Consider the following 14,641-nt stretch of genomic DNA (forward strand, 5'->3'; position numbering starts at 1 on the left):
TTTTTGAAGAGAAAAACTTTATGCATTAAAAATGTTTTAATTTAGAATTTAGCTGTACTTAGCTGAATCAGTAAACAGAAATAAGGATTTCTAAACTCAGAAATAATTTAGTGAAATGATGAGGTGGTATAGGCCTGTGATATACTGAATAAAAACATCAGTCCTAATGGAACATACAGTATAATATATTTTTAAAAGAAAACTACTGTTTTAAAAATACACTCTTCATGCTTTAAATACAAATACATATTTTGGGAAATAGAGAAAATTTCCAAACAAAAAATTATGCTATTTTTTATTAAATACTCTTAAGGAAATATTTCAGTCACAAGGTAAGATGATGAATGTAGTCTAAGGATAGTCACAACTGAAAGATTGATTTAGGCTTTAGCATGCTTTATTTTTTAAGTCAACTTCAGCTTGACCTGAGGATCAGTTCCCCAGACTTCTGTGTTGAGAACCAACCTTCTACAAAATGGGAACTTTGAGGGATTCAAATTGCTGCTAAAATATAGTCTGTGTTGTTCAGATTGCTAAAAGCTTTTTTACAAAGTACAGGTGGAACCCTTGTGACTTGGTGATGGAAGGGATGACATATATGAGTTTATTATAAAGAGATACTTTTTTATTGTATTTTTTTCCCTTCTCAGTAGCTGTGTCTGCTAAGTGCTGGGAAACAGCACAGGGAGGCTTTACGGGAAGCTTTTATCTCGATTTCAGCCCTAAGTTCAGGGTTTATATTGTCTGAAGAGGTGGAAGGATAGGAAATGTGCTAGAAATTATTTATTTATTTTTTAAATATTCAAGAACTGTTTCCCCTTGAAAATGAACTTTCACAGTCCACGAAGTTCTGTATGCAGAATTTAAAGTATCCTCAAGGATATTTTGAACGTACTGAGCAGCTCAGTCCTATGTGTGGAATCATTAACTGATGTATGAATAAGACAAAAAAGGATGATCATTGTCATGTAAAGTATTTGTGTGCATGTCTCTTACATTTTATGTAAAATTGTCTATATCGCTGAACACCAAATGGCTTTCATTTTTTTAACAGGCAGCTTCTAAGTTTACCCCTCTCACTATCAGAAGAGGAATTGCTTAGAATGAGGCAAGAGCTGCACTGCTGCTTTTCTCAGGTGGACAGCAGCTTGGCTTGGCCTAAGACAAGAACCAGAACCTTGCTTCAGGCTTTTGAAGTGGAGCGGAGGAACACAGAACTGCTGAAAGTAGATCAGAATTCAGCAATGACAAGTAAACAGGTGGGAACGATGTGGGATCAGTGCGGGGATGTGCAAGGGGTTCATGGGTGTATCCGCAGGTTGTTGGCCTCGGCTGCAGATATGGGTCCATAGCTTCTCCATAGGTGTGACGGTGGTGCATGCTTCTGTCTGCGTGGATCGGTGGACCTTAATGATAATTGATTGGGTAGCAGTTGGGTAAATATTTTCTTCACGTGCGCCTGCGTATTTCTGCTGCTTGCATGTCCTCCAGCTTTCCCAAGAAGGCATAGGTATAAAGAAGTAGATGGGTGGCCAAAAGGGGCTGCATCTCTGAGGAGAGTCAACTGAAATGCCAAAAATCGGAGCAGTACTGAGTCTGGCTCTGAATGTCAGGGACAAATTGGGTCTTTTACAGCCCAAACTGAGGTTTCTCTGGCAGCCCCTACACAGTACTAAATCTGGCACTAAATCAAGGAAAGATTTAGGGAGTTTTTTTAGGGGAATGTCCTACACTGTCTTGTCCATGTAGGAAAGGGGTGAGGGGTGTTAATTCCTTCAGTAAAATGTAAAACCTGTGGAATCATAAATTATTTTCAGTTCTTAAATAGGAGGAAAAAAAGTGTTTCCTGTATGAATTGTATCTGATACCATCATAAAAAGGAGGACTTTCCCTTGCTTTGTTTTTGTTCAGTTATGTTTTCTAAATGTGTAAACTAACTTGGGTTAATTGTACTAGGAATTAGCCTAGTTCAAAACCCTAATAATTCCTAAAGTACTAAAGAAGGCAAATGACTTTGCAAAGCCTTATAGTTGAACAGATGTTACAATTTCCCCAAAAGTACATTATACTTAGTTGATATTCTTGTAAAGAAATACAAAGGTCAAGAATAATTTGATTACATGGAACGGTGCCCCTTAAGACTATCATGGTTCATTTGTCATTCATATACTGTGTCTTGAAAACAATGTAGTTCTTAAATTAATATTCTTTGTTCATTTTTAACCATACTGAGGAGACAACATATCAGTTAAAATCTTCTTATCACTGCTAAAGCTTGTTTTAAATCAGATTTATGTGCTAGCATTTTTCATGGAAAGGGTGAATACATAATTCTGCTTGAAAGAAACTAAAACTGAAATTTCCAACTTTGTCTGAATGTCTGAAAGGAATCTTCTGAATCAGTAGGCAGCACCTTCATTTTAGAAATGTTTTCTCAGTGAAAGTCGTCCTTGCCAAGTGTTCCATTAATTGGTGGATCTGCCAATAATAGCAAGTAATAATCTTAATGTTAGCATCCTCATAATACCTCTTAGAAATAAAGCATTTTGTGCTTATCTTCTTACAGCAGCATTCTAAAATGAAAAAAACAGGATCCAGGAATAGAAGTAAGATAGATATTCTGAAGAAATCTTTACAGGACAAAATTCTCATTTATGAAGACTCGGTGAAAGATGAAAATTTGAGTAAGGTAAGTGCAAACTTTTTCTGTAGTGAGGTCAAAACCTAGATCTTTAGTAATTAAAGAATGACAGTTTTCTATCAATGTGAATAAGAACCAGATAAAAAAGGTATAGTGACATGATGCATCTCTCTATTCTTGCATGCATTTTGTCAAGATGTTGTATTTCAAGCTTAACAGTTTAGGCTATGTTTTAATTTTTGCACCTTAGTTACAGAACTGATTTCATGTCTCACCCTTTTTTCTTCCAGTGGTTCTGGGGCTTGGCGTCTGCATGACTGCAAGACTCTGCTAGATCCTGTGGTTTTCTTAGTAAGGCTTTCAAAACATAGAGTCATAGAACAGTTTGGGTTGGAAGAGACCTTTAAAGGTCATCTAGTCCAAAGCCCCTGCAGTGAGCAGCGACATCTTCAACTAGATCAGATTGCTCAGAGCCCTGTCCAGCCTGACCTTGAATGCTTCCAGGGATTGGGCATCCACCACCTCTCTGGGCAACCTGTGCCAGTGTTTCACCACCCTCAGCGTAAAAAATTTCTTCCTTATATCTAGTCTAAATCTACCCTCTTTTAGTTTAAAACCATTACCTCTTGTCCTATTGCTACAGACCCTACTAAAAAGTTTGTCCCCATCTTTCTTATAAGCCCCCTTTAAATATTGAAAGGCCACCATAAGGTCTGCCCAAAGCCTTCTCTTCTCCAGGCTGAACAACTGCAACTCTCTCAGGCTTTCTTCATAGGAGAGGTGTTCCATCCCCCTGATCATTTTTGTGACCCTCCTCTGGACCCGCTCCAACAGGTCCGTGTCTTTCTTATGCTGAGGGCTCCAGAGCTGGACGCAGTACTCCAGGTGGGGTCTCACCAGAGCAGAGTAGAGGGGCAGAATCACCTCTCTCGACCTGCTGGCCACGCTTCTTTTGATGCAGCCCAGGATACGGTTGGCTTTCTGGGCTGCGAGTGCACATTGCTGGAAGGTGCTTCACTGCATACTTTGGTTGAACAAGATTTGGTTCTTGGACCTCTCCTGATGCTACTGAAAACCCAGAAATGGGTTCTTAGATCCAAAGACTTCTTGGGTAGGGGATGAGTTTATTTGTACAGAGCTTATTGAAAGGGAGCCTTGATTCTGGTGGGTATCTTTCAAAAGGCACACAGCCCCAGTCTGAAATTAATCCTTAAGGAATGAGTGGGGCCTATGCCAATATGGGATTTTGGAGACTTTTTCCTTCCCTGCCAGCAGATGTTCCATGAGGTCTTGTTCGTGTTCCTTAACCTTTCTCGCCTTCTCTTTCCCACTTGTAAAGTATGGGTAGTATTACTTTTGTATATCAGAGGAATGTTACAATGATAACTGTGTTAGACATAGGTGGTGCACAGCTATAAGAACTATGCAGAACAAGCAGGTGCCATTGGTAGTTAAAATTGGTAGATAAAAATAGTTTCACAAATGATTGCAATATCAATTTTAGTACCAATTTGGACAAAATTCTGTTTTTTACACGTCTTTCCTGTGCTTTTTATACTTGTATCCTGAGGAATGAAAAATACTGGGTCAACATGTTTATTCAGAAATAATTTCACTTTTATGTGAGAGCAACACATTGTTAGTATTGGTTGCAGATGATAAAAGCAAATGTTTTATCTAGTCCAGCACACAGTCTTTGAAAGTGAGAGCAGGTGCTTGGGCAAGAATGCAACAAGTGGGCAAGTGTGTTCTGGCACTCTTAAATAATGTAATAACTGTGGTCCAAGAATGCCCTAATCCTTTAATGGAGGTATTTAAACTTTTGGCTGCAATACCTAATGCTCTGACCTCCAAGATTTAGATTTTTTTTTTTTTCCTGTGTACTGTTACTTGAAAGTACCACGGAGTATGGGCTAAGCTCTTATATTACAAAAGGTACTGAATACTTGTTTGGTATGAATATTGCCTTACATTTTTGTTTAAATCTTGTTTTAAAATTGGAAAGTTAGCTTCTCTAAGCCTCATTGTTTCAGTTTTATATGCACCATCTGGCATACCTGTATTGTTCTAATTGTATGGCTGCAGATTAGTTATAAAAAGCCAAATGCTTTGGGCTTTTCCCAATAAGGAAGCTAAACTATTGTTAAAGAAAATCATTAGTTCTCACATTATCATTAGGACACAGAAGTATTGCAATAAACCTTATGCTGATCACGGAAGTAGAGTTTCTTTCTTTTGGCTGTTGCAATCTGTTACCTTGTTCCTCATTTAGAATCTTACACTTCTAAATTTTGCATTAATGTGAACACTTTTATCATCTGACTCAAAATTAACCATCTGAAGTTGCACAACCATTTCAAGGCAGGGAAAAAGGACAATGGAGCAATACAGCTCTGCTGTATTTCTGCCTTTGCTGCTGCTGTTCTCCTGCAGACTTCACACAGTGTCGTGGGTTCTGTCTCACTACAGGATGGCTGTAAAACGGTTTCCAGCTAATGCTTATGAAAGCAGCAGCAGGATGTGTTTTGTAACACTGTAGAACAGGTGTGACAGAGAAGAACAACTCAGCCAGGAGGTAGTGAGCTGGGGGGCCATGGCAAGAAGTTTGAAGCCTAGTCTTGGAGCACCCAAGACTATCATTGACTTCGCTGTGAAAATCCTCAAAAGCAGGCTATATCTACTTCTTTCGTGTTTCATAGCTGTTTTGAGCTGCCTTGTGTGTGAGGAAGTAGCTGTTCCTTTCTGAAATAGCAGTTACCTATCTCAGAAGAAACACAATGGTAAAAATACTGACATTCTTCAGTCTGTTTTCCCTGACGGGCTTAAAGAGAAACAATAATGAGACTTGCATGAGAAATGTCTTCAGAGTTGCAGGTAATCAAGTACATTTTCAGATTATTCCCTTTATTTGTAATATTTAGGACTGAGACTAGTTAGCAATTAGTCTGAACTAAATGTGGAATTTAGAAGTCAGTGCTTTCAAGCAATGGACTAATCATAGTGTATTTACAGCATTGACAATTTTTGTGTAGTTTGGATGTTTCAGGTGGAATCAGCAGCAAATGTTCAGACCTCCGGGAGCTGATTCATCATAACCAAAGTAGTTTGACGCTCAAATAATATTATGTCAAGCAGTATTTTACAGTCTTCTGTTTGATATGATAAAAGGCTTCAAGAATGGCCAGGGAATATTAGTTTATAACCAGTTATAATTTGGTTTGTAATCAATACTTGATCCAGTTTCTACTGAAGTCACCTTCTATGTCACACGGAAGTCAGGCCTACTTCCAAGCTTTGATTTTCACAAATGTATTTCTGTTTGCAGAGCTGTGATTTCAGAGCTGACAAGAGGCAGAAAGAAACTCAAGTGGCTAGGGGTAGATAGTAGTACCAGTTGAGTAATGCAACATTTTGTTTGGTTAAGAGCAGTTAATTTATTGTATAATGTTGAATAGATGCTGAATGATAAAGCTGAACGTCATTCCATGTATTCGGGCATGCTTAACGTATGGCTTCGTACTTAGTAATATGCAAATAGTATCTAGTTTTTCAGTTTGGACCATAAATCTTATGATTCATGGAATATACTGAACATATCATATAAGCTTCCTGTTACTTCAAGTGGTTGACAAAAGTTTAAGTGTTTCGGTCATCAATGTCATCTCTTTTGCCCTGTAATTCAGCTGCAATTAAAATATACGTTCTTGTGTCTCCTTATAAGTGAACTCTGAGTTGTCAAACTGCATTTCCATCCTTATTCATTATTCATTTTAATGGGCTCAAACTTACACTAAAGGTGATCACTCATTTACTCATTCATCTATTCATTATTCATTCATTCATTCATCCCCAGATTTTATGTATGTATAATTCATTTAAAATCCTTGTGTCTGAAACTGAGTCTCCTGTGAAGAAAGAAGCAAACTTTAAATTCAGTTGTGTGCACACCTGTCAAAACATTTGTGTAATTTTTTTTATCTGCATTTTTAAAGGTTTATGGCACATCCTGTTCCTAAACCACAAAGGCAGCCTTCAGATATTACTTACTAATTTTCTGTCATATAAAACAAATCATACTGCAAGCATATATTTTCCCCTTTTTTGAGAGACTGTAAAAATGTGTGTATTCTGGCAGGCAGTATCTTAGACATGTAAATAAAAGCTGGAAGAAAAGAAGGACCAGCTCCTCAGTGTGTATATGTTGTCATAACTCATGCAAGCTAGTAGTGTTGTAATAATTTCTGTTAGTTAGGAAGCTGCCCTAATACGTTGAATAGGAGCATCACATAGACTCTCAAGCATTAGTTCTTTTGAAAATGGACCTATTTACTTCTAGTCAGGTAGGTCTGCTTGATTTTTTTTTTTCCATTCCTTGAATAGGTGCTATTGTAATGAATATCATGATATGAATCATTTAGTCTCTTGTGACAAAAACATTGGTTGTTCTCATCCATCTTCATTTTCCTGCTTTTAAGTAAACTCAAAACTCAACATTGCTGAAGTTTGGAAAGGTGACTTGTGGCATTAGTTGTCCAGGCTGGTTCATTTCTAGCATGAATTGTGCTTTAAAGTGATGCCAGCTGTAGCGATGCATCTCCCTGAACACCTTGCTAGATAGCAGCTGCTGTTAGCGAAGTATTAAGTGGCTGGCTGAATCGGATATAAATTCCTTGCTTTCTTTTAGAAGCTATTTCTTCTGGTATTTGTTAACGTGTCTGTTTTACTGGTAAGGACTCACTTCCATTCCATCCTCTCTTTAACAATCACCTAAGAGAGCAACAACTTTCCACTGCCAAAAAGAGGGGTGAGGGCAAGTCAATGGAAACTTCACAAGTGAGACCTTAAAAAACTGGACAGTCAGACAATACAGCTCTGAAAATTGCTAATTGCTTTTGAGAACGTTGTCTTGTGTCACAGCGGTCAGTAGTATAACAATTAAATCAATGTGCCTTTCAGAACAAAAACTTGTGTCTTATTTGAGAAATTAGTCTTGTGCACAGGCTTTTGAAGAAAGACTTTTTTTATTATTATTATTTTTGTTTTAAATATTTACCTTGGCACTGAGGTGTGGAATAGTCTTGCTTCTAGGCCTTAGTCTTCTGTCACTGGCTCATAAGAATATCTTGAAATAACACTTTGGATTTTGAAAATAAATTTGCTTTGACAAGATAAATAAACCAAAACAAACAAACAAACTCCCCCAAAAAGCTGAGCTGGGGTGGGATTGGCTGTCTTGTGCAATCTATATCAAAGTTGTGACTTGTAGGATGTTCTGCGGAAGTTTTTATCTTTGATTTCCGATCGGTGCTGCTAGAGTACAGTGTACACCTTCGAATGCCTGTGAACTGCTGGACTGTGAGCTTAAATGGAAGATGCTAACGTTACTTGCTTTTCAGTAAGATGCATTCTACAGAAATCAAAAGGCCTCAAATTCACTTTAATAGGTTTCTTGCCTGCCTGCAAAGAACGTAGATGATAGATATAAAAAACTACTACTATTACTATTATTGAATTTTTTCCTACTGAAAACTGAAACATAGTAACAAGCAATGGATATTTCTGGATCTATCCTAAGGTAAATATCATCTACTTTTTTTTAACAAGTACTGGAAGGCAGCTCAGCTCTTTTTCCATAAACTCCCAATTTTGGCCATCTCTTATGCTTTTCAGTGGACATCTCTGCCTCCCAAGTTCAAAAATAACAGCTTAGGTTTTAGCAGTTTGGTTACCGTATTTCCAGCATGATCTCTGAGTTGAATTCTCCTCCTAACCCAAATATCCCATATGTTTATTTGTAACCCATATGCTTACTTATTATTTAGTGTCACACATCGGTATTATTCAAGATCGATTTGTTAGATTAAGAGTAATGTTGACAGACAACGTGTGTCTTTTAAGATGGAGATTTGTTAAAGATATCAAGAAAATGAATCTTGCCTCTACTTTGTGTCTCTACGATGATTTCTTACTCTTGTGTTGTAATTGGCTTAATTCACGTTAGTAGGAAATATTTTCTGAAGGTAACCTTCCATCTCTTGCATTCAAGGGCATTCCAGATGATGTAATAGAGACTTTGGAGAATATCACATGTGCACGAATGAGAGTATTACAAGCATATGTGGTTCCAAATCGCATTTTAAATTTAGCTCTATCTACTGGATAACAGAATTTGTATGATACACAATCACTCTTAGCAGGTCCCTTATCAATAAAATTTCCAGAGAAAATTCAGGGGCATCATGTTACATATTTATCATCTTAGGGATCTGAAAAATTGGTGGAAGTCTCCTTACATGGTCCTTTAAAACTAATCATGAATAGAGTCAGTAATGTATAATTCTGATTAGCATGAATAGAAAGCTAATAAGGTTTTAATGTCTTGAGTACATGCCATCTCGATTTGTGCAAAGATATTCTGAGGGGCAAAATCGGGTCTTGTGCCAACAGGAAGTCATACAGTGTCTAAAGACTACAGTTGACCTTTACAGTTTTGTAGTTCGCGCTTGCAGGGCAAATACTGTTTGTCTTTATTATTCTTATTTTACAGACTCATAAAACTGTAGAGAGGTTAAGACTGCATGTGTAAAGGTATACCACAGGATGCCTGCCATGCTAAGATACTAACCATGTAGGTATCTCAAATAGAGATGTTCATCTCTGCCTGCTCTTTAAGAGAGAGGCCAAACTTGATGGGATAAATACTTTTCCATAGAATGCAAATGTGAGTACCTGCTCTCAGCTGTCATGGTGATAGTAAACTTAACCAAAACTTATTTAAAAGTTTTTGAGATGCCTCCTTTGATGGCTGTGGTTCTTCCACTCTGTCACAGGCAGTAGTTACTTGAGCATTGCTGTTAAATGACATAATACTGGAAACTTCTGAAAATGCTGATTTCTGAAAACTTTTTTTTTTTTTTTTGGTATGCTGTGAAACCTGTTGGATTAGATTTGTCAGGACCAAAAGAGAATTTAGAGATGGAGTGAGGAAAAACCCTGCACTCTGATACCCATCAGTGTACAGATGGGCTGTTCCTGTGCTTAACTTTATTCTAAATCCAGTGTGTAGGGCAGCAGTTGATATCGACACCAGGTAGCAAAATTGGAGCTCTCATGGTTGCATGTGCTTTCTCTCTCTGTGTCTTCTCTCTCTTACAATCCAACTTCTGGGCCTGTATGGATAATAACAGAGAGAATATAAAACCAAACTGATAATTATTTACTGCCTTTGAGGATTCAGCTACCCAAATGTTAGATATGCAGTGTAGCCATCAACGTCTAACCTAGATATCCACACTTACATGTCAGTGGAAAAACATTTTTTAGAATACGAAACATACCGAGAAGTACCTTTTCCTTTTCTTTGACTATAAAGGGAGCTTAGAGTGACAAGCTCAGATGGAAGCATCTGAAGAGGGTAACTGCAGCTGGCTACTAGCCACACTGTCCTGCAGAAAAATGGTCACAATGGCAATATCACTGGCTGTGAATGTTGGTGGTATGGCACGGAGAGCTCATCAATCATGTATTTGATGGTGTGCTTGCACGTGCTGTGCTTGCCTTTCACCCTTGGATAATTTCTGTGGATGTCCCATCAGATGTGTGGCAGCAACACAGTTGTTGAGTTAAATCATTTTGATTTAATCCTGTATTATGTCAATTCAATCCAGTTTTAATCTTGTTTGAAATCCATTAGCAGTAGGCTCTTGATTTACAGTTTAACTTTTTTTAAATATAAGAGGATTTTTGGTTATTTGCTTAAATAATAGTAGGTGGAATTTCATTGGTCAATATTAACTGACGCCAATTTGAAACTAAATACAGTCTTTTTATAAATTTGGTATTTTTGCTAAACAGAAGAATGTATTTTTATCTTCCCATTTAACCAATCACATAGGTAAGCATAGGTTTATTTATATATATATTTTTTACTTTTATTATATTAAAAATAGACCCTCTATTTTAGGTTAGTATTTAATATTAGAGTTATGATTACCCTAAAACAAAGCCTGATCTCTTTGAAATAACTGACCTTACTGTAGGGGGTTTTTTGATCACTTAAACACAGTAAAAGCTTGGAATTTAATGTTAAAAGCACTTTTTAAAACAATGTATTACACTATAAGCGTTGATTTCTTTGCTTCTTTAATCCTGCTTGTTAATTACAGAGTACTAAAATCATGAGCATGTATGTAAGGTTTTCTGTTAATCTTGTTATCATTTGTCTTTTGGTATTTTTTAGGTGAAGTATGAGTTGCTGCTTGAGAAGGAGTGTCAACTACGTGATCTGGAAAATAACCTTGGAGAGTATATTGCTTCTTTAGCCTTTCAAAAGACTGTTAAAAAATCCAAAATGTTGGAGTTGTATACTGCTATCATAAGTGTGCAAGCTTTGCTCTTTGAACAACTGAGCACATCAAAAACCCTGTCAAAATTGGAATGTATTCAGATTTTGGAAGCACATAATCCTGTAAGTAATGAAGTTGTGAAAAGGAAAACTTTCTGTTAGGAGAGAGCAACTATCACAGTAGCTTATTTGACTTCGATTTAGCTGTGCTGGTTTGCAGCTCCTGGTGGTCCGGCCTGTAATTTCTGTGATTATGTGCACTTTGATGCACTCAGTAAAAAATAAAGAGAAGGAAAGTATTAGAGCCAGGGAAGATTATGTATTATTATTATTTATTTTTATTATAGTAGCATCCAGAGATCTACAGTCAGAAAGAGCAGTGTTTTGGTGGCTAGTTAATGTTGTAAGTTTTGCTGATCACAAGGAAGACAATTGGGAAGTGATTGTGAGTCATGACTGGGATAGTCTGTAAATGGTCATGACTGTGTTAGTAAAATCCATAACCACACGATACGCATCAATCATCGAGGTTTTTAAAGATGATATATACAACCTCCTACCTGTCTATCTCCCTCCAATCATGCTCATACAGTTTAAATAGTAGGAACTTTGGAAAGACCTCTACTTTCATCGTATTTATTACATACTTGGTATGTGTCAGTTTTCTTTTTTAATACTTCAGTGCTCTGTATTCATAAGGATTTTTTTTTTTTACGTCTGCTATTTGCAACCATCCAAGTGAGGCTTGGGAGAGCACTGGAGTAGAAAAAACAAAATGGGTTTTTAAGAGCAAAACCTCTTTGCTAGAGGGCATCATTAGACAGCTATTGCTGGGAAAACTTTTGGTTAAATTTTAATGCAGTCATCTCTACAGAGTTTCTCTTAGAATGGCAGTTAGAATGCTTATATGCTTCCAGTTTTGTTTAAATTTGTATTAAACAGGTGACCGAGAAGGCCAATAGCATCCTGGCCTGTATCAGAAATAGTGTGGCCAGCAGGAGTAGGGAAGTGATTGTCTCCCTGTACTCAGCACTGGTAAGACCACACCTCGAATACTGTGTTCAGTTTTGGGCCCCTCACTACAAGAAGGACGTTGAGGTGCTGGAGCGTGTCCAGAGAAGGGCAACGAGGCTGGTGAGGGGTCTGGAGAACAAGCCTTATGAGGAGCGGCTGAGGGAGCTGGGGTTGTTTAGCCTGGAGAAAAGGAGGCTGAGGGGAGACCTCAGCGCTCTCTACAACTACCTGAAAGGAGGTTGTAGCGAGGTGGGTGTCGGTCTCTTCTCCCAAGTAACTGGCGATAGGACGAGAGGAAATGGCCTCAAGTTGCACCAGGGGAGGTTTAGATTGGATATTAGGAAACATTTATTCACTGAAAGGGTTGTCAAGCATTGGAACAGGCTGCCCAGGGAAGTGGTTGAGTCACCATCCCTGGAGGGATTTTAGAAGAAAAGTAGATGTGGTGCTTATGGACATGGTTTAGTGGTGGACTTGGCAGTGTTAGGTTAACAGTTGGACTTCATGATCTTAAGGGTCTTTTCCAACCTAAATGATTCTATGATTCTATGAAATCTGTAGTAAATAGTAAGACTTGTATGGAGATGGAATATTAAAAATAATTTAATCTGGAACTATGGCCTTTCATGCAGTAAGTGTAAGAGGGCTCTGCAAAGAAGTTGCTTTTAGCTTCTCTGTCCTTGAACAGATGAAGAAAAAGGATTGAAGGAGAGACAGAAGAGAGATCTAGAGTAGCTAGCACTGGATTCTTTAACCAATGTGCAAGTACTGAGTTGAGCCCTATTTTGGGGGTGTGGGTGGGTGTGTGGAATTTAGGCACTGTTTAAAGTGCCTGTTAGGCTTGGTGTATGGGGACTGCCTCCTGGTGATCACACCTTTCTCTCTTGCTGTGTTTTATTTCTGCTCCTTTGTCACACTAGCTAGCAAATTTAAACACCTGTTACTTTAAAACAAATATATTGGAATACACAGAATTCCCTAATGCTGACGACATCAGTGATAGTTTTGCCAATCAGTGAAACAAACACATCCTGCTATATGTAAATTTGCTTCATTCCCTTAAAGATAGCAAGGTAATGTTCAGTTTTGGTGTTAGGAGAGTGGATCTAAGCTCCAATGTCAAATCTTCCTGACCAGGGAGCAGATACTTACTTAGAGACACCATGCTCCAATGGATTTCTAGTCTGAATACAGATGATGAGGTGGAGGAATAGATTAAAATTCAGCATGTTCTCCAAGCTACAGGTTGGGAAGTAGGGCGCTGAGATACGAAGCAACTTGTTTGAGGTCAGACAACAATGACTTTGGAAAACTGGAATATGAAGTCATCCTTCTGATGTCTAGTTTGATTCTTTGACCAAAGAGAGATCTTTGGCATGAGGGATCCAGTTCACTTAAGACTTCGGGTTTTAACCCTTTTGATTTTTAAAGCATTGTATTTTAACCCTGATTTTACCACACTAAATGTGAATTATTGTCTTTTAACTTCAAACCTCTTTGATGTTAGCTGTTGATTCAGTATAACTAAAACTAGTCAGTCTGAGTTTCTCAAGCTGTTTCAGTGGCTTTATGCAGCTTATAGATTAATTCTAATGGTGCCATTCTTTTGTTTCGATCTCAGCCATGCTGGTAGTGTACTTTCTAGATGTCCTCTACAGTGGAAGGTCTCAGAGAGCATTGACCCTTAACACAATGAAAATTGACTCATATCTTTCGGCATTGTTCTGATATTCATAGCATGCAAGTCATGTTTACTGAAGCCGTGCAATGAATTGGAAAGCGTAATGACTGCAAGTGGCTGGGTAGAATGAGAAATGAATAAACTAGTATCAGAAATTCTGATACCATCTTTTTTCTTCACTCCAAATGAAATTTGTTCTTCCCAGTTAAATTACGACTTTTTATCTTTACATGTTTTCAACCTCTAGGAGATTGAAGAACTTGACAGGAAGCTGGAGTATGAGATGCTGCATAAGGAGTCAGCTCAGCAGCAGCAGCATCTAATGAGTAGGCAGAGGTGGACTCCGGATGGATTGGGACTTTCAAATGAAGCTGTGGAAGCGAATGCAGACAGACAGGTGACAGTTCTGCTAAGACAGGCCATGAATAAATGTAGGCAATTTATAAATCTGCACCAGCAAAGGTAAGTGCTTTGGTCTCAGGTTTTACTAAGTTACTGCAGTCCCTATAGACTGTAAGATATCACGGAGAAAAAGCAGGCTAAATGGTCTGCTGGGTTGGGGAGGGACTATACATCTATGTTTGAACAGTACATTTTTGTGATGTGGCCAAGAGTATAACTGAGGAGTCTTGGGAATATTGAAACAAGAAACATGAAATAATAATAACTTAGTTACATATAGATTGTGATGTGTTGCATGGCAATCACTATTTCTTGATGGGGGCAGTGGAAAAATAACAATACTTCTTAGCAGCAAGGAGGAAAAGAATTTTAATCCTGTTCCATTGTCTCCCAAGAAGATAGTTAGGGACTTCAATGAAACTTGATCTGCTGGGGTCAGAGGAAGTAGCTGAGACAATTTAAATTGAGTTTCCATCTCCACTGTTACACTGTAGACTGAATTCCCTGTCACGCAATCATTTTTGATGGGGTATATAAACTCTTTTTCAGAGACAGGCTC

The 14,641-nt window shown here is 37.9% G+C and overlaps 1 protein-coding gene across 1 annotated transcript in view; it reads left to right on the forward strand.

Moving 5' to 3' along the window:
- Positions 1-14,641, forward strand: part of EVC2 (Ellis van Creveld syndrome 2) — a 78,453-nt gene that overhangs the window by 53,007 nt on the left and 10,805 nt on the right. Inside the window, exons 14-17 of the mRNA XM_009328846.1 lie at positions 1,055-1,259; positions 2,567-2,689; positions 10,881-11,108; positions 13,928-14,142. Coding sequence (XP_009327121.1) covers positions 1,055-1,259; positions 2,567-2,689; positions 10,881-11,108; positions 13,928-14,142 — 771 coding nt within the window. The remainder of the gene's footprint in view (positions 1-1,054; positions 1,260-2,566; positions 2,690-10,880; positions 11,109-13,927; positions 14,143-14,641) is intronic.

This window comes from Pygoscelis adeliae, unplaced genomic scaffold (genome assembly GCF_000699105.1).
Source record: "Pygoscelis adeliae isolate BGI_AS28 unplaced genomic scaffold, ASM69910v1 Scaffold66, whole genome shotgun sequence".
Classification (NCBI taxonomy): Eukaryota; Metazoa; Chordata; class Aves; order Sphenisciformes; family Spheniscidae; genus Pygoscelis; species Pygoscelis adeliae.